The sequence below is a fragment of the Pelophylax lessonae genome (genome assembly GCF_965119305.1).
Source record: "Pelophylax lessonae genome assembly, chromosome: 3".
NCBI lineage: Eukaryota > Metazoa > Chordata > Amphibia > Anura > Ranidae > Pelophylax > Pelophylax lessonae.
The window spans coordinates 261,908,481-261,934,023 of record NC_138770.1 but is presented as its reverse complement, the minus strand read 5'-3'; the positions used below and the strand labels follow the sequence as shown (position 1 = coordinate 261,934,023).

Sequence of the window (25,543 nt, the reverse complement as noted above, 5' to 3'; positions counted from 1 at the left end):
CCATTGTCGCAAACTAGCCTTGATCAGCTCTGTGATGTCAGCAGACAGTGGACTTCAGCCCACTGTCTGCTGAAAACAGGTCACAGGAGTGCAGAACGAACTGCACTCCTGTGATCCACAGGAGAGGAACAGCCAAACAAGCTTTGGCTCTACTTATCTGCATGTGTGTAAAGAGCGCTCCCAAAGTACAATCCAGAAGCACGGGTATATGTGTATATATTTGGGAATATATATTTATTGTACTTCCTAACAGTAACTCCAGGCATTGGCGCCATTGACTGCAATAATAAACGCCATCATTTGTCTCAGTGCACACAGCAATAACCCCCACCATTCCTGTCAGTGGATGCAATATAAATTTCCAGCATTGCTGTCATCATTGGATGCAATAATATCCTCTGCATTGATGTCAGCTGACACATAACCCCCAGCATTGGTGTCAATGACCACAGTAATAACCCTCAGCATTGATGTCAGTCACTGAAATTATAACCCCCTGCATTAATGCCTGGAACCCCAAAAATAGCATCTCACAATTATAAACCCCAGATTTGATGCCAGTGACAGCAATAATAATCTCAAGCATTGGTTTCAGTGACTGCAGTAATAACCCTCAGCATTGATGTCAGACCCCATAGTAATACTCCCAAAACTGGTGTTCGTGGATGTAATAATAACCCCCAGTCTTGATGCCAGCCAAGGACCACAACTATAATCTCCAGCATTGGCTCCAGTGACAGCAATAATAAAATCCACATTGGTGGTTGGAGTTATGTTAATAAACCTCCCTTTCATTGGTAGACAACGGCAGCGCTGTTAACCCCTGCCCTCTTCCCAACTCCAAACTTCTTCCAGCATTGATAGTCAGTGACATTGTTATTTATGGGACTTCTTCATTGGTGGTCAATGACATTGTTTTTTTTTTTTTAAAGCTTCCCTCTTTGCATTGGTGGTCAGTGGCAGTGTTAATAAACCCTTTTTATATACACCGGTGATCAGTGAAAGTGCTAATAACCCATATACACATGCAGGAGCCAGAACTATTGGGTAACGCTGCTGCTTAAACCTCTGGTGTGGACATAGGTCAGCATGTGGCGGGAAGCACATAGAAAGCAGTGGGGCCCATGTATTCAGAATCAGGGATTTAAGCAATTGTGAGAACTCTTTTTTCATTACACTGATAAGTTCTATAGTAAAAACCTTACATTTGCAATAAAAATGTGGGCTCCTTCTGATGGGTTGGCACACAATTTGTCTCAATGCATTGGTCGCTTGCTTTGTTTCTAGGAGTTGGGACCCCTATTCTTAATTACCTGGCTCTGCCTGAACATCAGTTCTTTATTTGGCAGATACTTCTGTACTTAATGCAAAGTTTCCTAAAAAAGACATGTTATAGAACTAATCTGCTTGAGATTGACTTGTGTAATAGGGGGAAATGACTTTTTCTGTCAATCACTATCCCATCAAATGTTAAATGGGCGGGCAGGAAAATTTAGTCTATTATCTCCGGAGTTTTCTAAAAGTTCTAATGTTGGTACAGACCTTATTGATCATCTACTCCCCAGAATAGCACTGCTTAGGCTGGAAAAATAAGAAACGAGTTCTAAAATATTTACGAGCTCCGACCCCCTACCGTCATCCTTTTTTCTGGAGGGGGCGGAGGGGGGAGAGGAGGAGGGAGAGGTCGTCGACCTTGGAGGGGGAGACCACCCGCCTTCCAGGAGGATCACTGGAGAAACCGTGTACCATACGACCCTCACCCTCCAGAATGGCAGAAGCCAGGCACCAACCAACAACAAGGGGGTGCAGGGCAGGCCGAAAAATTCAACAACAAAAAAAGGAGAGAAACGGAATGAATGGTATCTATAATTTGGCCACTGTTTCATTATCTAAAAAAGAGGTGAACTCCTGCTTTATCCCATCCTCTTACCTTTATTCCCCTCTCTGGCTGTACCGTTGACACCATAAGACAATCCTCCTTTACTTATTTGTTGTTTTTAGGCGCTCCTCAATGGAAAGCTGGGATATTTATCAATGCCTAATTTATCAATGCCTACCACACTTCCCACAATCTCCTCAAGTGACGCCAGCCATGAAAGTGTTTATACTGGTGTTGGCCTTTCCTTGACTTTTCTCTTAGTTATGTTACCACCTGACACCCCAAGTTGCTGTTTTCTTGACCTTGTGCTGCTGCCAGGATCTGATGGACCTGGCGGTTTGAGTTCCTTATTTGCACTTATCGATATTGATTGTTGTATGCATTTTCTCACAGTTTACCATATGTCATACCTGAACAATTTATTTGTTTCATACCCCCTTGCTTCTCCTCTAACTCTGTAAAACCCTTCTCTTTCAATAAAATAAGATTGAACTAAAAAAGAGGTGAATATTTTGAATGCAGGGCTGAAATGCTCTGCACATAAACCTATTAACAAATTTGAAACATATATCGATGTCCATAAATACATACGCAAAATAAACCTAAAAAGGTATTATTTGAACCCTAATAAGGGTATTGGGAATGGGCATTGTAGAAACCAAAGTCTGGCAGTGGGCAAAGACAGTGGGCTGAAGAATAGATCACTATTTAATCCCCCACAGCCCTCAAACCAGCATGTAGAGGTCTTTAAGCAATTGGTGCTTAGAGATCTTGATACCATCCAACCAAAGAAAGATGTTAACCCCAGATATATTCAGGAGGGTTTGATGGCTCTTGAGCGGCGGAAAAATGTTATCAGACCAGCCGACAAGGGTGGTGGAGTGGTGATTCTTGCGAAGGACTACTACACCAGCCAGCTGGCAGATATGTTGGCTGACGCATCAACGTATGAACTATTGGATAGGGACCCTACTGTACAGTATAGGAGAAACTTGGACAATTTGATTCAGTGGGGATAAGATACGCATATCCTCAATAAAAAAGAAAAAAGATATTTGTTTTCCCAGTTACAGTAGAGTTCCTACCATATATACATTACCGAAAGTTCACAAAAACGAGGTGAACCCTCCGGGGAGGCCCATTGTGAAAAGCATAGGATCCGTTACATCGAGAGTTGGCCAGTATTTGGATCACTTCTTACAGGACAGCGTAATCAAAGTTAAATCCTATTTAAAGGATACCAAGGATTTCTTACAAACTTTGAGGGGGATTACCCTGCCCCCTGCTGAGGAAATTTTTCTGGTGACTGCAGACGTTTCCTCACTTTATACAATTATTCAGCATGAGGACGCTCTGCTGGCCCTCAATTGGGCTTTTAGCAGGAGAGATGACCTCCCTGAACCCCAAAAAAGATTTTTAGGCAAGGCCTTAGAGTTTTGCCTATCGCATAACTATTTTTGGTACTCAGGACAGTACTATTCCCAAAGAAAAGGCGTGGCTATGGGCGCGAAATTCGCCCCTAGCCTCGCCAATTTGTTTATGGGGGAATGGGAGGACAGGTTCATCTACGCTGCTCGGAGACAGGAACTGATTATATATATAAAAGGTACATCGACGACCTGTTCTTCATCTGGGCCGGTCCAGAAAGCTCATTACAAGAGTTTGCCAAATACCTGAATGGGAACTCCAATAACATAAAACTGGAGTTTAATTGGAGTAAAGAAGTGATCCACTATCTCAATGTAGAGGTAATGATTAATGATACCGCACTTGTTACACAAGTCTATTTTAAACCTACAGACAGGAACGGCTATTTACCGGTTCAAAGTGGACACCATAACAAGTGGCTTACTAACATTCCAAAAGGACAAGTGCTTCGCATTCGAAGAAACTGTACTATGGACACAGACTTCTTCGAGCAAGCGGAGATTATTAAAAACCGTTTTGTCAAAGGGTTATAGTAGTAGTGTTCTGGATGACACGATTAGACAGGTGGGACAAAACTCCCAGGTATCGTGTCTGGTTAACAAGGAAGGTAGTACGGATAACCGCCATGAGTGGGGTTTTATTTCAACGTTCAATGCTCAGCATAAGGACGTTGAAAAAGTTTTCCGGAAACATTGGAACGTCCTATGTATGGATCGGTTTCTGGGGGAAGTATTACCCACAAACCCAGTCTTCATTTATAGGAAGGCACCCACTTTTGGCGATAAATTAGTGAAGAAGGTCTTGGACCCCCCCAAAAAAGCAGAGTTTCTTTTGGGACAATAGAGTTGGCTTTTATGCCTGCAGGAGATGTGTATCCTGCAGGCAGGTTCGCACACACCTTAGGTGGTATACCTCTTTTGTGTCCCCAGCAAATGGGAAGACTTTTGATATCAAGGACTGCATTACATGTATGTCCACGCATGTGGTCTATGGTCTGTTGTGTCCATGTGATAAAATCTATATTGGTCGAACTAAAAGAACCTTAGGGAAGCGAGTGTTAGAACACATCGCCAACATACGGAATGGATACAAAGACCATAGTGTCCGTACATTTTAAGGAAAAGCATAACCAGGATCCAAGGGGTTTGGTCTTCTGGGGCATAGAGAAAATTGACAAAGCATGGAGAGGTTCCAATATGGTAAGGGAAATATCCAAGAGAGAGACCTATTGGATTTACCTCACCAATGCACTCCAGCCCCAGGGACTTAACGTAGAATTGGATCCCAATTGTTTCATAAGCGACTATTGAGATAGAATTAGGCCGTACTTTTTTATCAAATAACCCGGGGCTTATTCTTTTTGCCCTTGTTCATCTCCTTCATCTCCTTCAAGCATATACAGTTTTCTTCCGGTGCGGGGAGTGGGGCCCGGCTGGGAAATTTATGTTTACATATTTTAATTTTAATTTTTACTAAGTCCTTTTACCTTTTATACTATTTTAAGTATTTGAGTATTATATATATCCATATTACCCGATCGGATTTCGGTGTTTATGTGATTAGCCCCTCCCTCTTTGGTGGGTGAGGTGTGGCGTATACATATTATCAAATTACAGTACACGTTATTTATGATTTTAGATTATATTGTTATAGTTGGTGTGTAATCATTCGTCTCGCACATTTATTGTTGAGAGGCTTGCTGCAGAGCGGGGGTGGTAGCACTGAGTAGATATATGGGACATTTAGGTGTATATATGAATGTGGATTTGATGTCACTTTGTAAGCCAAGGGAAATCTTACATTGCCCTAATGACTGTTTTCAGCCAGTTGTCCTGTCATGGTTCTTAAATGAACGTTTGTCGGGCTCAGAGCTGTGTTGAAGAGCGAGAAGTTTCCCCCTAGTGTAACATTAGTATGAGCAGTTATGTCACGCTCTTAATTATTATCCCAGGAGTGTATAGTGGCACTTCTGTACCCTTAGGCAAGGGGGATTGTCTATTGGGGGTATGTATGTATCGATTTCAAATAATGGTCTGTGGTACATCATACTATCTCCGCTTAAATGTACTCAGCCGCTCTGCACTCACCATTGTATAAATGTGCGATACATCACGTATGGATTTTATCACTGTATTGTATGCAGGCTATATATAAATATATGTAGTGTTGCGTGGTCACCATGGAGATATGTATTGGTTGCTACCGGTTTTTGATGGCCGCTAAGTACAATCTCCATTAATGTATTTCCCTGGCGGGAGGTGGAGGGTTAATATACTCTTCCTGTTAGTGGAATAAAGTGAGTGAGGCAATTAAAGCACACCATGTGAGGGGCGGGATGTGGAGAACGTTCCGTTTTGCCAGTAGTAACGGACCCCTCCGGAGTGGTGCTCCCGCCCTTCCTCGCTTAATATATATAGGAGTGGTGTCGCCGTGTGTCCACGCCCTCCGTTGAAGTCAGCCAATGATGAAACGCGTTAGGGCGTGGACACGCGGTGACCATAGCAACGCAACATGACGATCCGGACGCCTGACGTCATGCCGAACCCGGAAGTCCTACGGCGGTGGTAGCCGCGGCTCCGTTTCCACAACGGGACGGCTTGAGCTGTGCAGGTAGCCCGGATCGGGACTAATTACATTGGATGCTTTCTTTAAAGTTTGTTTGTGAGTGCATTTTTTGTTGGAATTTGCTTTAATAAATGTGTTTTGATGGAATCACGCTATGAGAGCACCTTTCTATTTGCATATCACCTAACATCCATGGGGTGATCCAGCCATCATCTGTGGGAAGTTCCTGGGCTGTGAGATAGAGGTTTTCCCTCCTGTGCATATCTAGTTGGGCCCTATATTCCCCTTCAGTGAGGTACGTGGGCACTGCTTGGGGGGCATGCCGGTGTGGTGAAGGGGCACGATCCTTTATATTATAGCACGTGAACACCTTATACAGGGTTTCATCACTGAAGATGATGCCAGAAAGCTGGACTGTTCTTTTGCAGATATGACACATTATGGACTATGTGATGAATCATAGGGCTGTTAGTGTTTGCATGTGATTTTATTATATGTACACACCAGGTTTTAATAATAAAATATTTATATAGTTTCTGTTTTACCATTTAATTCACATTTTTTTGTATTAAGAGTAATGCTTGTTCAATAGAAAAAAATGTGCTTGTGGCTTGGTGTATTCATTTAGAATCTGAATGTTTAAACAGAGAAAATGGTTTTATTCAGAAAGGTGAGAGAATGAGAGAAGAGACTGTGTGGTGGTTTTTATACATATTTATATTTTTTATTACGGTCAGGACTAACAAAAATAATTATATTTTATCATTTCAGTAAATATAAAATACTGAACATATGAACATATGAATATTCTAACGTCCTTTTTCCAGGCAGCAAGTGGAGCATTAAGCCTCTCTCTTTTCTTTTTTTTTTTCTACGGTTTCCTTTGTCTTTCCTTTAATACTCCTGCTTACAGTGTTCAGTAGTGAAAGAAGAAATTTACACATACAAGTATATGTATGTAATGTATTTATTTATAAAACTGTATGAAAAGCTTAAAATTGTTCCACCTTTTTCTTTTATTAGAAACATATTGCTTGCATTTAGAAAATCCTTTTTTTTATGTCAGTAGCCTACTTATACTTTGTTTTACAAGCATGACAAGAATTCAAATTTTTCTTTTCTAGTGGTCTATGAACACAGATCACGGCTAGAAAAATCTTTACAAAAGGAAAGACTTGAACTGAAAAAAGCAAGAGAAGGTAAGTGATTGCCTATCATGAAAGGTGCTGTTTATTGTGTTTGACCTATGTGTTTCTTACATGCCCTCTCAGAGATAGCATGTGTACAGCTCAGTGAAATCAGTACTATTGAGGCACGAGCCAGTTGTTGTTGTACAAATCGCTCATCATTTTTAATGGAACATGAGTGTTTGGGCAGTTCTGATAACAATCCGTGAATAGTTTGTTGATAGGGACCCAAGCCTATTAGATGTGACAATTATATTAGGTATATTTGTGAGATCCTAAGATGCAGATCATAGAATTTTTGGTATGTAGTTTTTCAACATGTACATGTCATTTACATGTCACAGTAACATTATTGCATTTTCCACCTTAGTACAAAAGTACAAATTTTGCCTGAGGGTTAGGCGTGGATTACTAGGGGTCAGCTTGAATTTAGGGCTTAGGATCAGGTCAGTGGTTATATATAGTGGTTAGGTTTAGAGTTACAGAAAGGTTTAGGTGAAGGTGAGGGTAAGGATCATTGCAATTGCCGTCTCAGGTTGTGATCCAATAATTTCTTGTGTGTGACAATTGTATAGCAGGTGTTCTAAATGCATTAGTGCTGATGTGTTAATTGCTGAAATTTCTGGCACCCAAACATCCACACCAAAACAAAGTCAGCAAGTCTCAGAAGTGGACAAATGGATAACTAGTTGACAATCGGACAACTAATATACTGCTAAATAAGAGAAGAGGAACAACTGAGGACCTAATACAACAAAATATAGTGCGCCATGGGTTGTTCCATTTCTGTTTGGAAGAAGTAACAGTCCTAAAGTGTTACTAATAGACCCTGGTTCCTGCATTCACTATATCTGGTCTCCCACAGTACACAGAACATGGAAATGCAATAGTTTTAGCAAAAGTAAACCTTTTCTCATCAGCAGTATATAGCAGTCTTGTGACTTCTATTAGTTCCTGGTAAAGCTTGAAAGAGGAGTTTTCATACTGTACTGAGCTGTCCTATCAGGATCCAGGACCCCAAACCCTCTGTCTGGTCAGTGCTAATTGGCCCTGTGCTAATAACATGCACTCTCCCAAGAAAAAAAAACACTATAGCAATACACACCAAACTGAGCATGTGCAGCCTGGCTCTGTCCTATCCGGGCATGTTCTGGAGCCAGTGGAAGAAGAGGAGGATCTGTGCATACAGGATCAAACAGCCTTTTTACACAAAGCAGAGGATTAACCCCTTTATTTGCTTATACACACTGAATTTACTGTTGTGGGTTTAGTAACACTTTAATTTAGTTCCACAGATCTTTTTTTCAACGGCTACACAGCCCAGGTATTCCTAGTGAAACTTGGATAGATCAAATAATTGAATGTGAAAAATCGAAATTTAAAAGGACAACCCAATCAATCCTTTAGAAATATGCATAGAGACCACCAGAATCCCAGTCTCTTGATTTGGGGGAGCCTGGGACTGACTTTATGTAGCTGATTTGTTTTTAAAGTGTTTCTTAAGCTTGTTTATTATTAAAAAAAGTCACTTACCTGCTCTGATCAATGGTTTTGCAACGAGCAACCCCGAACTTCCTTTTCTCTGGGCCCCCACCAATGATCCTGGTTCCTCCTCATTTGCTAGTACCCCAAAAGGAAGCTGCTTTCTATGGGGTCACTCATACAGACTTGGTCCTAAGCCCCACTGCCTGCATCTATAAACCAGACAGGCCCCTCTTCCCACTCTCTCATTATTATTATTATTATTATTATTATTATTATTATTATTATTATTATACAGGATTCATATAGCGCCAACAGTTTGCACAATTCTTTACAACCACTTACAATACAATTTAAAACAGGAGGAATTAGAGGGCCCTGTTTATTAGAGCTTACAGTCTAGAACATGGGTGTCCATCCTTTTGGCTTCTCTGGGCCACATTGAGTGTAGAGAAATTTTCTCGGCCCGCATATAAAATATATACTATAGTTAAGTTATATAAGTAAAAAAATGCCGCCGCGCCCTTCCCACGCCACCACGCCCCCCGCACTAATTTAACACAGCTAGAGGATGATCAAATTAAATTGAATCAGTATACAGAGGTTTACTTCTTCTAAATGATAATAAAGGAACACTCTAACCACCATGACCACCTCAGTGATTTCAAGTGCTCATGGTGGTAGGAGTCAGAAAAATTGCACATGCTCCCCTCCCCCCCCCCCCCCCCCTCTGAGGCAGCCTCTGCCTACCGTTAGTTGGAAGCTGCTGTGGCCGTGCCACCGACCTGACTTCCTTCCTCCCTAACAAAAATTGTCAGGGGGCAGTGGCCGGCATTGCCTAAGGTTCCGGGCCTCAGGTTGTGGACATCCCTGGTCTAGAAGGAACTCATCACAGGATTTGATTGACAGCAGCAGGAGTCAATAGCTGCCTCTCTGTCCTGTAAGGAGGGAGAGCACAGAGAGAGCCACTGCTCTCGGGCACAGCACTGGATCACAGTAAGGCTCAAGTAAGTATAAGGGGGGGGGGGTCCTAATCACAGAAGGTGTTTTTTACCTCAATGCAGAGCATATCAGTGCCCATCAGTGCTGTCTTATCTTTGCAGCCCCATCAATGCAGCTTATCAATGCCACCGCATCAGTGGCCATCAGTGCAGCGCAACCTTATCGGTGCCTATTAGTACATCCTTATGTCACTGGATTAGTAAGATTACTCCTTTCTTTTAGGATATTTGGATTTGCGTTTGCTGCCACTAACAATAATCTGATTATTTCACTTATTTGCTTAATGACTACAAAGTCCATAGTCATTATACAAATAAGTGAAATAATCAGTGGCAGCAAACACAAGTCCAAATATCTTATAGGATAGGAGTAATCTTACTAACCCAGTGACATATCGCAATAGTACATATGAGGTGAGCAAGTCCAAAATATTATTGCCATCATATAAAATTAAAAAATGTAATTGTATATGATGCAATTCAATATTCTCGCTCAAGGACAAGGATGTTTAAAGAAATGAAATTATATTATTGACATAATGCCTGCCATACCTGGGGGTGGAGCAGGGTAGGCAGAGCATTAGGCTGTAGTGCCACAACTATTCGCATTGGCGGCCGTCAGGCCAGTTGTATTAAGTGTGGTCTGCGGTCTGTCTGAATGTCCTCACTGGTCGGTATTATCATACCGGCAGGTAGCAGTGCTACCACTTTATGGGGCGGCCAGACTGATTTGCATCCTGGACCCTGCCCTCCCGCCCAATTCACCCCTCAAGTGCCGGTTCACATTATTGCGGATGCGCTGATTGCATGTAATTCAGAGTGCACTGCTCCTTCATTACATGCGATCTCCTGTGCAGATGCGAGTTCAGCCATACACTTTGTATGGCTGAATTTGCAGCGCATCCGCAGCAAACACGCACATGAGGCATTTTTTGAGCCACCTCAGAATCGGATCGCACAGTGGTTCACACTTGTGCGATCCGATTCTGTGCGTACTTGCAGATCGAACTGCGATATGCGCTCAAACCCCCTGCGTATCACATATGGCAGTGTGAACTGCTAGATGTGCGGATGCGATGCGGGATCACGCTGCATATTCGCAGCGTTCCTGCATCACACAAGTGTGAACCGAACCGAAGACTGGCACTATACTAAAAGTGTAGCGCAAGTTGGTGGGAACCCTTTTCGTGCGGGAGTCGGGAGAAGGCTGTTTTTTTTTTCGTGTGGGTTGCAGCTTTTTTGGTGCCCCCTCTGCAAAGTGCCACCCTAGGCCTGGGCCTTGTTGGCCTAGGCCAAGATACAGGACTGAGTAAAGCATCAGAAGGTCAGCCAATGTTGCTTAGTGGAGAAGAGAACTGCAAATACTGCATGAACTCTGCAGTGCAGTGCAAGAATCACTTTTCTGTGTTTTACTTCATTGCTGTAGCATATATATCCTCTGGCAGAGTGCTTAGCATAGAAAAATGAGTTTGCTTGATCTTTAATGCAGCATGGATCTGAATTTTACTAAACACTTGCACCATTCGGCTCAGTACACTGGTAATGCTGGGAGTGTTTAACTGGTATCAGGAATGTGTGTATCAGTAGCATTAGGCTAGGGCTACAGAGGCAATTTTTATATATCAGACTAAAACAAATATTAAAAAATATGTGCTACTACTGGAGGTTGCAATGTAAATGTTAGCAATTAGGTCTCAGAAGTTTAATCTTGCAGGTATAAAACTAAATAGAAAAAATTGCTCAACAATCTCATACATGAGTGATTTGCTGAACGATTAATCTCTTATTCCCATTCAGGTCAGGATTATGGGGGATAAAATCAAAAGTAATGTGACAAAAGCAAAGATCAATATCTTATGAAATGTAGTAGCTTTAATAAGCCACTGAAAATTGCCCAAGTGTTCAATCCACACTTAATAAACAATGGCTTTTTTGCATGTTTTAACCCTTTTTGTTTGTTAGGCAGGGATCTCTGGACTTTAATGAGAAAGTGGCTAGTGTTGTGCTAAATAGCATCTCTGCAATGAAAAATAACCTAGTTAATGAACCACAAAGGCTGAGCAGGTCCTGGCCACACTCAGTACAAGATAATTGCTTTAATAATCCAGGTGCACATTTTTGCTTTGGTCAGCGCAAGTTTCTGGATACATACAGTGAAAATGCAAATTTAGCTGTGCATTTTCTATGCAAATGAATAATCTCAAGCAATTAATTATTTAGCTTCTGACCAATAAACTGTGAAATTGCATTTTGTCTTATCAGCTGGAAGGTTGTGGATTTTATTTGTTGTCACAAGGCTGTAGCAGACAATTTTTAAGACGCACTGGAAAACGTCACACACTCATCATTTTCAAATTCACATACTAGTCAGTCCTTTTTTTTTTTTTTTTTTTTTAAGGAAATTTCTGTAGGTCTCAAAAAAAAAGTAGTATGTGCATTATTGCTGCCATCTAGTGGTGGAAAGCAAATTAACATGTGCTAGTATGAAATTAGAGTACTTTTCATTATGGGCAACAACTGAACTGAAATGGGTTGCAGAAGTGTCCATTAAAATGTGTTTCTGACAGAGCAAGGGTTCATGTCAGCAAGTGTTTTCTTCCTGCATTTGGCATGTGTTTAGAATGTGTTTGTGTGCGCCAAATGCATGTCAGCAAATTACAATTGACTTTGATATGATCATTCTAAAGGCTGTATTTGAACTGCTTTGCCTTGCCCTGCATTTCTTTGGGAACAGTATGTCCTATTAAGTGTTGTTTTTAAAGGTAAATAAAAAAGCAACTTACCTTACCTTTTCTGTGCAATGGTTTTGTGGAGAGTAGCCTCAGTCCTCCTCTTTTCTGGTCCCCCCGACAGCATTCCTGGCTTCTCCTACCTGCTGAGTGCCCCCAAAGCAAGCCGCTTGCTATGAAAGCACCCATGCAAGCTTGCTTCTAAACCATGCTCTTACTAGCTGTGATTGATGGCTGCGCAGGTTTTTTTTACCTTAATGAAAAGAATAGTATGCATTAACCTGCCTAGAACCACTTGATGGTGTGTTTGCACTGCAAGCCAAACAGCCCAAACACAGTCTATTTTTCCAAGCTCTGCTTTTTCCATTCAGTCCTGGCTACATGCTTTTGAGGGGAAAATTCATCATTTGACTAGAATGCCATAATAAATTCTAAACTTATTCTGTGGCTAGTACAGACACTCATCTCAAATTCAGAATGCCAGTTTGCTGACAAATTTAAAGTTTTAGAGAATATGGCTTTGAAGCTGTTACTGGACCTTCTAATAAAGTCTAACTGACAGATTTCTTCAAACTGTCTGTAGATCAGAAGGTTATACTAAAAATAACTTTTGCCCGTATTAAAGGCTAAATTCAAGAGTATCTGTCACACTTTTTGTGAATGCATACAGTACTTCTGTTAAGAAAAAGTCACTCACATTTTCCCCTCATTCAACATATAACTAAAATTGCAACCCAAGAGAAGTTTTGAGTGGAGTTGGCCTTCAGTTCTTTGCTGAAGGATTCCAAAGATGTTTTTAAATTTTGCAGATCTATGGATTTCATAATTTTAAAATATGCTTTTTTTTCCCTAGATCATCTTGTTTATAAACTTGAAGCCCAAGAAACACTGAATAAAGGAAGAGTGAGTGGACTACAATTTTCATGTACCTTTTGTCTTTTGTATCTAACTTGTAGACAATGAAAACTTTAATTGTACTCTGATTATCACTGCAATGAATATCTTCGTTGCCTTGCTTATGTCATATGGTGGAGAACTTGGAATCACAATTTGGCAGACCCACCATTTCACCCAAACTTACAAAATTATATGGACTTATGAGTTTTTGAAGATGTATCAAAGCTGTTCAGGAAATGAACCCATAAATAATAATTGTAATAGTACATGTAGTGAAATGACAAAAATCCAGTAATAAACCATTAGATAAAAAAAGAAAAGTCTAATGAATGCTCAAGCAAGAACATTGAGTTACAAGATTGGCCAATTACTAGGCAGTTTGGTGGTCTTTAATTAGCTTTCACCAAATTTGTTTCCTAGATTAGAGTAACACAATGGCCACATTTAATCTAGCATGTAAAAAGGGGCGCTGGCATAGTGGTACTACCCGCAGTTGTAAGTGGCAAGTGTGTCCGGTTACTGATAGGCGGCGCACATGTCGCGGGCCAGTCCAATGACCATTAATCAAGATGGGAAACCACATTGTTAGTGCTTGCATAGAACAGTGTGTGATAATAAAATTTCTTGTGAACAAAGGCCTAAAACCCACAGATATCTATAGAAGACTTCAAGCACAGTACGGTGATGGAAGCAGTAAGACATTTGAATGGTGTAAACATTTCAAAGATGGCCGTACATCCGTCAGTGACAATCCCGACTATGATTGTTCCCGAGCCCACAGCAGTCATTCCTGTGAACATTCAGTGCATGGAACTCCTGATCCTGGATAATTGACACATAATCTGTTGTGAAATTGCATGAGATGATAATCTTACTGAGGGAACAGTGAACACACTAATTCATGAACATTTGCATTTTCAAAAAGTTAGCTCACGCTGGGTACCAAGACAGCTTTCCGCAGAATTGCGTACCTGTATGTGATTCTATACTTCAGGATCTGGGGTGTGCACGTGCCGCTGGCGACCCGCTCCCGCTGTGATTGGACACAGCGGGAGCCAATCGGCACATCTGGAGGACGCGATGTCTGCCAAGACCCACAGATCTTTCAGGAGACTGGCAGAACGGCGATCTGTCTATGTAAACAAGGCTGATCGCCGTTCTTTAAATAAGGAAAGCAGTGATTCTATGTTCCTGCTAAGCGCGGATCTCCGCCTTCCCATAGTACAAGCACCCCACACACACAGTTAGCAAGCACTCCCTAGGAACACATTTAACCTCCCCTGATGTTAACCCCTAACCCTTTCCCTGCCACTGTCATTAGTACAGTGACATTACATATTTTTTTAGCACTGATTACTGTATTAGTGTCACTGGTCACCAAAAAGTGTCAGCTAGGTGTCTGATTTGTCCGCTGCAATATCGCAGTCCTGCAAATAAGTTGTTGATCACCGTCATTACTAGTAAAAATAAATAAAAATTCCATAAATATATCCCATTGTTTGTAAATGCTATAACTTTTGCACAAACCAATCAATATATTCTTATTGGGATTTTTTTTTTACCAAAAACATGTAGCAGAATACATATTGGCCTAAATAGATAAAGAATTCAATTGTTTACTTTTTTTATGGGTAGGTTTTAGGCTCGGGTCACACTATTGCGATGCGGGAAGGCTGCGAATTCGCAGCCTGTTCCCGCATCGCACACGCACCCCCGGCAGTTCACACTGCCATATGCGATCCGCTGGGGGTGTCAATGTAATCTTAACGACACCCCCAGTTTGATCGCATATCGCAGTGCGATCGTGCAGTTCGCACAGGATGGGATCGCACAAGTGTGAACCGCTGTTCGATCCGATCCTGATGCGGCTGCAAAAATGCCTCCTGTGCGTGTTTGCACCGGGTGCGATGCGAATTTAGCCATACAAACTGTATGGCTAAACTCGCACCGCACAGCTGATCGCATGTAATGTCGGAGCAGTGCGCTCCGACATTACATGCGAACCCGGCACTCGCATCAGTGTGAACCGGGTCTTATAGCAGAAATTAAAAAATATATATATATTTTTTTTCACAATTGTCAGTCTTTTTTTGTTAAAAGAGAAGAAGGACATACATTTTATTTGGGTACAGTGTTGCGTGGCCGCGCAGTTGTCAGTTAAGTAGCGCAGTGTCGTATCGCAAATAATGGCCTGGTCATGAAGGGGAAGGGTAAACCTTCCGGAGCTGAAGTGGTTACGTTGTCTATAGATGATCCTTTTTTTTTTCTTCATTCAGTAAGAGTGCTAAATGGGGGGGGGGGGGACACCAGCAAGGGGATGGAGGAACCCCACCAGCCTTCCCCCCCCACCAGCATCTTGTAAGCTGACATTGGGACTCTCCGAAAAAGAAAGTTTTCCAACTTTCCTGTTTGCCAGAAGTTGATCTAACGATCGACTTCCGTTATAGAGCAGTTTCAATATTTGCCTGCTCTCTGCCGAACCGGCAGCAACATTTCGATCCATCTATGGCCAGCTTTACACTTTTGTTCCTAGAGTGACAGTGCTCACTCTGTACTGTATCAATGGAGGAGCAACATTGTCATCCTAAGGCATGTTGGAGTTACAGAGAACTTCCCGCAGTCTTCATACCATGTGGTAAGAGGGGTTCTGTAGTTTACAGGGGCTGATAACACTGCAGACTGTACAAGTACTTTTAGGCTTACTGGAGGTTTGGCAAGATCAACAGATTTTTTTTTTTTTTTTGCATTTATCAGACAGATATGATAAAGAAAACATTTTAATGGTGTATTTAACAGGCCAAAACAGAGCAAATAATAGCAGTTAACATTGTTAGGGTTTACCTATACACAATGACACAAAGTCCATCCTCTCACCCTGTCCCATCCTATATGTGCCAAGGCTCAGGTAGACACTGCATCGGCCCCATATAGGTAAGGAGCAGTTTTATTTAAAACTCTGCTTATTCTTTACAAAACATAGTGATTTTACACTCTTGTTTTTCAAACAAGCATACATAAATAAACACACACCACGATGCAATCAACCAGTCCTGAATGGAATGAGGAATGGATGAAAGGAGTTCAAAATAGAGTATAGGTAATCAGCATAATACTTGCAGCTCCGCTATGAAAACATTCAGGATGTGTCAAAACTGTGACTACAAAGCACACTGGATAAGGCAGGTAAAACAACTTATTTATTAAAACTTATACAAAATCCAGGAATTGCACTTACAAAAGTTGAGAGTTTTATCACAGAGCAGGATTCACAGCATGGATCGGTGTATGCAGACTTGATTTATTCCCCATATAAGAATCGGCATCCAGGGAAGAGGAAAAGACAGACACAGCTGCTGCTCCCAATATGAAATCCAATTGGGTGCATGTCCCTGAACTCACACTGTCTGCATACAGGGACACGCACCTGTACCCACACAAATATCAAATAGGGAGCAGCAGGGATGTCTGTTAAGACTCTGCATCCCAAATGACATCAAAATAATATAAATAACACATGCGCCAAGGAAAACCTATTATGTGTTTTGGCCACAGCCTGCTGTTAAACCAAAGTGTTTTTACCACCACCTAGTGGTGAAACCTGTAATGAGAAATTGAACTGTGCAAAGAAAATTATGTATGAATTTACTGTGTGAACTTTATTGAAACAGTTACAATAGATGTGAATGCAAATCCAACTATGCGTGTAAATTACTTATACGAACACTTAGAATATATATTTGCCAACTCCTGACACCAATAAAAGTCCTTAATCTAGATAGAAAAATATGTATAAAGTCCTTAAAGTAGTTGTAAAGGCTGAAGGTTTTTTTTTTTTTTTTTCTTAAAGCCTTCAGTGTGCAGCTTTCCCCTCTGCCCCCCTTTAAAACTTACCTGCGCCCGATCCAATCCAGCAATGTGCTCAAGAGCAGCGGTTATCTCAGGTCTCATCCTCCTCTTTGGCTGAGACCCATCAGCAGGAGCCATTTGCTCCCACTGCTGTCAATCACATGCAGTGAGGAGGGAGCAGGGCAGGGGCGTAACTACAGGGGTCGCAATTGCAACCGGGCCCCATGCTCCAGGGAGCCTGTGCGTCTCCCCTGTACACCTGGATAGGAGGGGCTGTGGGGGAAGCATGTAGAGAAATCACTGTTCTCCTTTTTCCCTGTAGCTGCAGGAGGATAATGGAGAAGATTGGTTCCTCTGTAGGCTGCCCCCGCCACTCCTCCTATCCAGTTCACTTGTAGTCTACTGTCTATGGGCCCCTGTGTGCTCCCCTGCCCCCCCCCCCCCCCCACACACACACACACTCACCACTGTGCTGCCCCCCCCCCCCCCCCCCCACTGTGCTCCCTCCTATCTCCTGCTGACTCCTGCAGGGGATGTGTCACAATAGAGAGCCAGGAAGAGGGTCGGTAAATATGTAATTTACCAGCTCCTTCCTTTTCTGAATGGACAGAGTCATAGTCAGTGACATTGTAAAAATATAAAAATAAAATGATAAAAAATAATACAATTAAAATACCAAAAAATAAAAACTACTGACACCAGTGGGTGAACTTCCAGGATGGCAAAGGTCACACCTGCAACCGGGCCCTGGCATTCCACCACCGTGAGGAGGCCCCAAGATGGCAGGAAGGGAGCCCACTGCAGAACTTGTGAAAGGGCCCCACTGCAGTACCGTAATAAAGGGCCCTGCAACAAGAGTAAAGGGCCCCAGGATCAGTTGGAAGAGCCCTAGGCTTGAAGGGAAGGGGGTCCGGGGGGGCCCTTCATGGTTTCTTGCACCGGGGCCCTGAAGGTTTCAGTTGCGCTACTGGAGCAGGGGTGGGGCCGACCCATGCTCTGTGTCTTTTTATGGACACACAGGGGGGGCTCGGGAATGAGCACATGAGTGCTCCTAGATCAAACACCAGTATGTAGTCGCAGGGGGGTCAGTGGGCAGTACGTAGTGGCAGGGCGGTGAGTGAGTAGTACCTAGTGGCTTACACCTGAGTGCGGTTTGTTACATGTTACTGATCGGTCACTTCGTTCCTATAAAAAAATCGATAGTTTGCTAAATCCCTAATCCCCAGATGTTGGAAGTCCACTTCACCTCCAACTATTAAGGAGTGGTTGCTGACGGTGAATGATATCTACAACATGGAAGAGTCCATTGCAGTAGCGAATGATAGACTGCAGAATCTACACAAAATGTGGTCCGCTTGGCATATCTTTCGATACTCCTACCGCTATGAAAGTTTCACTGTTTCCCACTGTACCTTTGCACTAAACCCTACGATCTCCTAATTGGAGACATATGCCTTTAGCACTACCTTTCTGTTGGACCTTGCTAGCATGCTCTGTCGGGTCCCCCCTGTGATTACCTTTCAATATCACCATCACTTACTTTTATATCCAGTCCCATGGTCTTATACTCATCTCTAAGTTTATTTTCCTTACCCTTGGCGCTCTAGCTATGTCTGCTTTTTCAATTTCCTTCAGACATTATTATTTGTTGTGGTTATGCTAGGACATACCTTCAGCATCTGAAGCTCGACCCTTTCTGATATGGTCTGTTTTATTACTCTCATATGTGGCTATATATAGAGATATGACTAATGCATAGGCTGTTACCCTACGCCTACGGTGTTGTATTTGTGCTTCTACCATACGATTTGCTATCTATAATGACCGTTTTGCATATTCTATCATTGTCTGTTACTTTAGTTACTGCTGAATGAGCATTAATGTCTGTATATCTTTCTTTTTTCAATAAACTTTGATTGTGGAAAAAAAAGGAGTAGTACCTAGTGGCTTAGTGGTCAGTGAGCAGTACCTAGTGGCAGGGCGGTCAGTGAGCAGTACGTAGTGGCCGGGCGGTCAGTGAGCAGTACGTAGTGGCCGGGCGGTCAGTGAGCAGTAAGTAGTGGCCGGGCGGTCAGTGAGCAGTACGTAGTGGCCGGGCGGTCAGTGAGCAGTACGTAGTGGCCGGGCGGTCAGTGAGCAGTACGTAGTGGCAGGGCGGTCAGTGAGCAGTACGTAGTGGCAGGGCGGTCAGTGAGCAGTACGTAGTGGCAGGGTGGTCAGTGAGCAGTACGTAGTGGCAGGGAGGTCAGTGAGCAGTACGTAGTGGCAGGGCGGTCAGTGAGCAGTACGTAGTGGCAGGGCGGTCAGTGAGCAGTACGTAGTGGCAGGGCGGTCAGTGAGCAATACGTAGTGGCAGGGCGGTCAGTGAGCAATACGTAGTGGCAGGGCGGTCAGTGAGCAGTACGTAGTGGCAGGGCGGTCAGTGAGCAGTACGTAGTGGCAGGGCGGTCAGTGAGCAGTACGTAGTGGCAGGGTGGTCAGTGAGCAGTACGTAGTGGCAGGGCGGTCAGTGAGCAGTACGTAGTGGCCGGGTGGTCAGTGAGCAGTACGTAGTGGCAGGGCGGTCAGTGAGCAGTACGTAGTGGCAGGGCGGTCAGTGAGCAGTACGTAGTGGCAGGGCGGTCAGTGAGCAGTACGTAGTGGCAGGGTGGTCAGTGAGCAGTACGTAGTGGCAGGGCGGTCAGTGAGCAGTACGTAGTGGCAGGGAGGTCAGTGAGCAGTACGTAGTGGCAGGGCGGTCAGTGAGCAGAACGTAGTGGCAGGGCGGTCAGTGAGCAGAACGTAGTGGCAGGGCGGTCAGTGAGCAGAACGTAGTGGCAGGGTGGTCAGTGAGCAGTACGTAGTGGCAGGGCGGTCAGTGAGCAGTACGTAGTGGCAGGGAGGTCAGTGAGCAGTACGTAGTGACAGGGCGGTCAGTGAGCAGTACGTAGTGGCAGGGAGGTCAGTGAGCAGTACGTAGTGGCAGGGCGGTCAGTGAGCAGAAAGTAGTGGCAGGGCGGTCAGTGAGCAGTACGTAGTGGCAGGGTGGTCAGTGAGCAGTACGTAGTGGCAGGGTGGTCAGTGAGCAGTACGTAGTGGCAGGGTGGTCAGTGAGCAGTACGTAGTGGCAGGGCGGTCAGTGAGCAGTACGTAGTGGCAGGGCGGTCAGTGAGCAGTACGTAGTGGCAGGGAGGTCAGTGAGCAGTACGTAGTGACAGGGCGGTCAGTGAGCAGTACGTAGTGGCAGGGAGGTCAGTGAGCAGTACGTAGTGGCAGGGCGGTCAGTGAGCAGAAAGTAGTGGCAGGGCGGTCAGTGAGCAGTACGTAGTGGCAGGGTGGTCAGTGAGCAGTACGTAGTGGCAGGGTGGTCAGTGAGCAGTACGTAGTGGCAGGGTGGTCAGTGAGCAGTACGTAGTGGCAGGGCGGTCAGTGAGCAGTACGTAGTGGCAGGGCGGTCAGTGAGCAGTACGTAGTGGCAGGGCGGTCAGTGAGCAGTACGTAGTGGCAGGGCGGTCAGTGAGCAGTACGTAGTGACAGGGCGGTCAGTGAGCAGTACGTAGTGGCAGGGTGGTCAGTGAGCAGTACGTAGTGGCACAGTGATAAGTGAGCATTTATGTAGTGGCAGGGCGGTCAACGAGCAGTACGCAGTAACAGGGCAGTCACTGAGTAGTATGTTTGCAGACCCTCCCAGCCACACCTGATCTGTGCTTATACTCCAATTAACCCACATGGCCAGTTGAGTGAGTATGGACTGGCAGCTGATCAGCCTTTTTTGCGTTTTTACTGTGCTCACATTATAATAAATTATTTGTCAGCTTGTCTTGCGTAACGTGGTTGCGATTTTTGGGCAAAGCTGCAGCCAGGAGATAATCACTCCAATGACTAGGTGGGCTTATTGGCAGGAGTACTAAGCACAGATCAGGTTTGGGTGGGGGGAGACTGGACAGACAGAATGTATCCAGGTGTCTGTGAGTTAATGCTGTTGTATGGAGGACACTATAGAGCTGACCTAGGTGTGTCCCATTATTGCATTGTTGGTCTTTCATTCAGGCTGTCAATTTTTTCCCTCTTCCCTGGATGCCGCCTTTTTTTGCATATTTGATCATAATAACAGCAGAAATATTTGAAAGTGAGCCAAGTCTGCATACAGTGATCCATGCTATAAATCTTGCTCTGAACTTTTGTAAGTGCAATTTGTGTCTTTTATTATTGTCAGTAAATTGTTGTACCTGCACTTTCCAGTGCCCTGCGCCTATTTTTTTGCTTTTGAGTCAACATCACTGGGCATGTTCAATGTAGCAAAGTACTGGAACACTTAAATATCAATTGATCTTACTGCCTGTAACCTAAATGTGATTGACTGCTGTCGGCTACTACACTTCACACATTGTCAGTGCACCTTCTACTTCCTTTTTAAAAAGACTCAAGTGTGTAAACTTTATATGGATTTGCATGCTTGGCCCGGCTGTCACTCTTGGTTCTGTGCTATACTTTTTTTTTTTCTTCTGCTTTATTGCTAATTTGTATGCCACATAGCATATTCTTCCATCATGCCTAGAGAATTTTAGTTCTTCAGAAAGAAGTGTTTCTGACATACTTTATTATGTGTGATTTATGCATCCTCATTCTTTACCAAGTCTTTCCTATCCAGGCACAAGTTGTAAACTGTGTTTACATTTGTTATACTTTGTAATATATATCTTCGCTGGAGTGCACTCAGTGTTTGTTTTTATCTTTATTTTTTAGCAAGACTCAAATACCAGATATAATGCACTCAGTGTACAGCATCAAATGTTAAAGGTAAGTTTTTTTTTTTTTTTTTTTTTTTTTTTTTTTTTATTACATGCATTTTAAGTCCAGTTTGCACCATAGCTAGTGTGTTTTAGGTAATAGTAACACAGCAGAATACTTTCATTATAGTAAATGGGAATTTTTTTTCCAGGAAAGTTACTGGGTGGAATCAACAGTCTGCTATTGCTAACCTTTTTCTGGAAATGCTAACATTCCCTGGTTCTGTTACTCTCTGAGTAACTGACCTCAACCAAGCATGCAGATGTGTGCTTGTTCTAGGTCAACGTGCTTGATCTAGGTCAGTTGACTAAATAATCATAAATGAAGACAACTATGCACAAGGCAGTCTCCTGGGATCCTGTCAAGCCCCTATTTAGAACTGCCTTGTTGCCTTTTGCACAGCATAGAGAAGTTGAAACCGGGCTGTCAGTCACAGCCTGCACACAAAAGCCATTTTTGCTTTTCCTTTGACCATTGCATGTCACTTTCGCCTGCATATATCAGCAGCCAGGGGGAGTCGTTAGAAAGAGGCGCTTTAATCCCCGATCAACACATTCATTGTTGATGGGGGAATCCCTCCCACTGCACTACTGTATTCTGACAGCGGGAGGTTTCCCCGCCGCCATCACAATTCAGTGATTGCTGCTGCCGGCTATAGCCGGTGGCAGTAATACAATATAGATAGTCGATAGATCGACTTCAGTACAAACAGCCTGCCCATAGATGGATCGAAATTTGTCTGGTTCAGCCAAATCTGAACTGTCTATGGCCAGCCTATTGTATGTGGTGCCTTAGCGCCATACTTTTGACAAAAAAATTTAAATGTATTTATTAGTAACAGAATAGTTCAGTCTGATTAGCTGCATGTTTTGGAAAAGCAGAAGTGCAATTGAAAAAGCTGACCCAGTATATTATGATGGCATTGCTATAAATGCATGCTGGGGAAATGGAAAGGTTCACTTCAATATTTAATATTGATGTTGGTGCTAAAAAATATATTTTGTGTTTTTGAGATTTGTAATTCAGTTGCTACATAAAATTCAGTTTGCAGAGCAGTGATTGCAGTCATGGCACATGACTTCCTTTATTTTTATATATATATATATATATATGCACACTTCTTTTAAATCCAACATGACCGCACTCTTCTTTAATGTGTAACAGCCTTAGATTTTGCAGCATCTTCAATATGCATGTAGTCTGGATTTGCACAAGGGGGTGACAGGCGGAACTCTTTGTCACTGTGTTGACATGTTACATATTTCAAGCATAAAACAGTATACCCTGTACGATGCAATAATTTATTAGTTACCATGCTTTGGGAACTGTGCATCTACAAAGATTGGCGGTCATAGGAAAGGCAAGGTAAAAGAGTCCAAAGGGGCACATATCCGAAATCCGCCTTTGTCAATTTAACTTATGATTTTGTGCTCATGGATTTTTAATTTCATAGAGTCAACATGAGGAACTAAGGAAGAAGCACACAGAATTGCAAGGAGAACATCAGAAGCTGGGCGAGGACTTAACAAAATCCTTTAGTCAACATAAAGAGAAATATTTACAGCTGCAGCAGGATAAGGAACAAGAAGTATCAAAGCTAAAAGGTGAGTGCTATTACTGTAAGTCTGTGTGACATATACCGTTGTATTATCTTGTTACTAAAGACCAGAAAGTTTGAAGGTTTAAAATGACTTTATACTACCAAGATTATTTCTGCTGTCATATCAGTATTATACATTTTTCAGAGTAGGGGTTCATTTCAAAGGGCATTCTAGTCAAACATTGCATTTTCTGTTTGAATGCATACAGCTGTATTCAAATGGACAGTGCGGCTTTTGCTAAGAAAAGGCTGTGTTTTTGTCCTCACCTGCATCGACTAGGACAAGCTGTCTATAGTCTTATCTATAAAAAATGCAGTGCATCAAACACAGCCTCCTAACTGCCATTTCTACTACTCAATTTATCAAGCAGTCTCATTTCCATTCTTATTAATATGTTCTGTTCCCCCTGTTGGAGACCGAAAAAAAATGCAGTCTGTCAAAGCAGCCATCTCCTTGCTAGCTGTGTATTAGGACTGCCATGGAGGGAGGAGGGGTGTCCTGTCTGAACTCAGTTAGCCTTAGACAGCACATAGGAAGAGCCTCGGACGCCTCACATTTACAGGTCGCATTATCTCAAAGACTTTTCTAGCACCAAATTATATTAAAATTATTATAATATTATATATTATTCTGTTGGTTTATGCCTATCCTACTGCAACTTTTACTAAGCACATTGACTTTCTTTTATAGTTCATTTTTAACTGCTGTATTCTACTGCTGACAGCTCACATTTGTTTTGACTGGCTCAGCCCCAGCCCCACCCTCCTCACAGGATTTGATTGACAGGAGTAGGAGCCAATGGCTCCCGCTGCTGCATCTGTGTCCCATGAGAACCGGGAGAAGGGAGATTGCTGATGCAGATGGGCACAGTGCTAGATAGAGAAAGACTTAGGTAAGCATTTTTGGGGGAGGGGGAGTAGTGATAGAACTACTCGAACATTTTTTACCTTAATGCAGGGAAGTTAAGTTAAAAAAATATTTTGGCTTTAGAACCACATGAAACACTTTTTTTTTTTTTGTTTTGGATATATGTGAAATGTGAGCATCTCTGTCACGTTTGTATTGCCGTGTGTGTCACCATTGGGAAGATTTTCCCCTTTTTTTGTCCTGTTGACACTCTGTCGTAAGCTGGATACCCACTATACAACTTGTGTTGTTAGATTTCCTTTAGTTTTACCTACAATTATGTAGTGCAGGGGCCTGTCTGATTGCATACAAATTAAAAGTGTTTAGATTTGACCTCATATTATATGGTTTTGGAAAATCTAAAGACAATTGTATAGTGTGAATGGCCCATTACTCTTGTGTACAGGGCATCAGGGCTTGGATTTGGCCATAAGTTTGCTTATTTTCTGTGTCTCTTCTTGAAAGTCAGCTCACAGCATTCTGTGCAAATTTTCTTGAAATATTTTCTTTTATTAATAAAATGTCCCTCCTGTGAAAAGGAGGAGGGGCTACAACCTGTTACCCTACACGTATACTGTGAAATAAAAAATCCTAATTGATCAGGTAAATAAAGCATAGGCCTCTTGCACACTGATGTTTAAAAACACAATGGGGTTGATTTACTAAAACTGGAGAGTGCAAAATCTGGTGCAGCTGTACGTGGTAGGCAATCAGCTTCCAACTTCAGCTTATTCAATTAAGCTTTGACTAACAAAAACCTGCAAGCTGATTGGTTTCTATGCAGATCTGCACCAGAGTTTGCACTTTCCAGTTTTAGTAAATCAGCCCCAATGTTTTTAGCCATGCAGGCACTTTTTAGTGATGTAAATGCAGCCCATTGTTTTTAATGTGCCTGTACACAGGTGTGTAATCATGCAATGTGTATAGATCAGTAAAAGAAATGCAAAAACCTACCTTGCGGGAAAAGTATTTCATGTGGAAATATGCATAAGCAGGTGTATGACACATCCCAACAAAAAGATAGAGGAAATTTTACGCACATGTGTGCAAATGCGCGAACACACACATTTACTATACTGCCAATGCTCACATTTTTATGAAGGAATTTTCTGCCTGGAATCGAATGTTTATACATCAGTACCATGTGCAAGCACAGTTACAGTTAATGATGTTTTACTGATGTCCATTAAAAGGATGTGTCCTGTATCTAGTGGAGGGAAGTGTAGAATTTTCAAAAAAGTTTATATACGCC

The 25,543-nt window shown here is 42.7% G+C and overlaps 1 protein-coding gene across 4 annotated transcripts in view; it reads left to right on the top strand.

The window, feature by feature from the left end:
* GOLIM4 (golgi integral membrane protein 4) overlaps positions 1 to 25,543 on the top strand; it is a 220,662-nt gene that overhangs the window by 115,202 nt on the left and 79,917 nt on the right. For all 4 annotated transcript variants that reach the window (XM_082252565.1, XM_082252563.1, XM_082252564.1 and 1 more), the window contains exons 2-5: positions 6,997 to 7,071; positions 13,125 to 13,174; positions 21,740 to 21,793; positions 23,238 to 23,388. In XM_082252565.1, the coding sequence (XP_082108691.1) occupies positions 6,997 to 7,071; positions 13,125 to 13,174; positions 21,740 to 21,793; positions 23,238 to 23,388 (330 nt within the window). The remainder of the gene's footprint in view (positions 1 to 6,996; positions 7,072 to 13,124; positions 13,175 to 21,739; positions 21,794 to 23,237; positions 23,389 to 25,543) is intronic.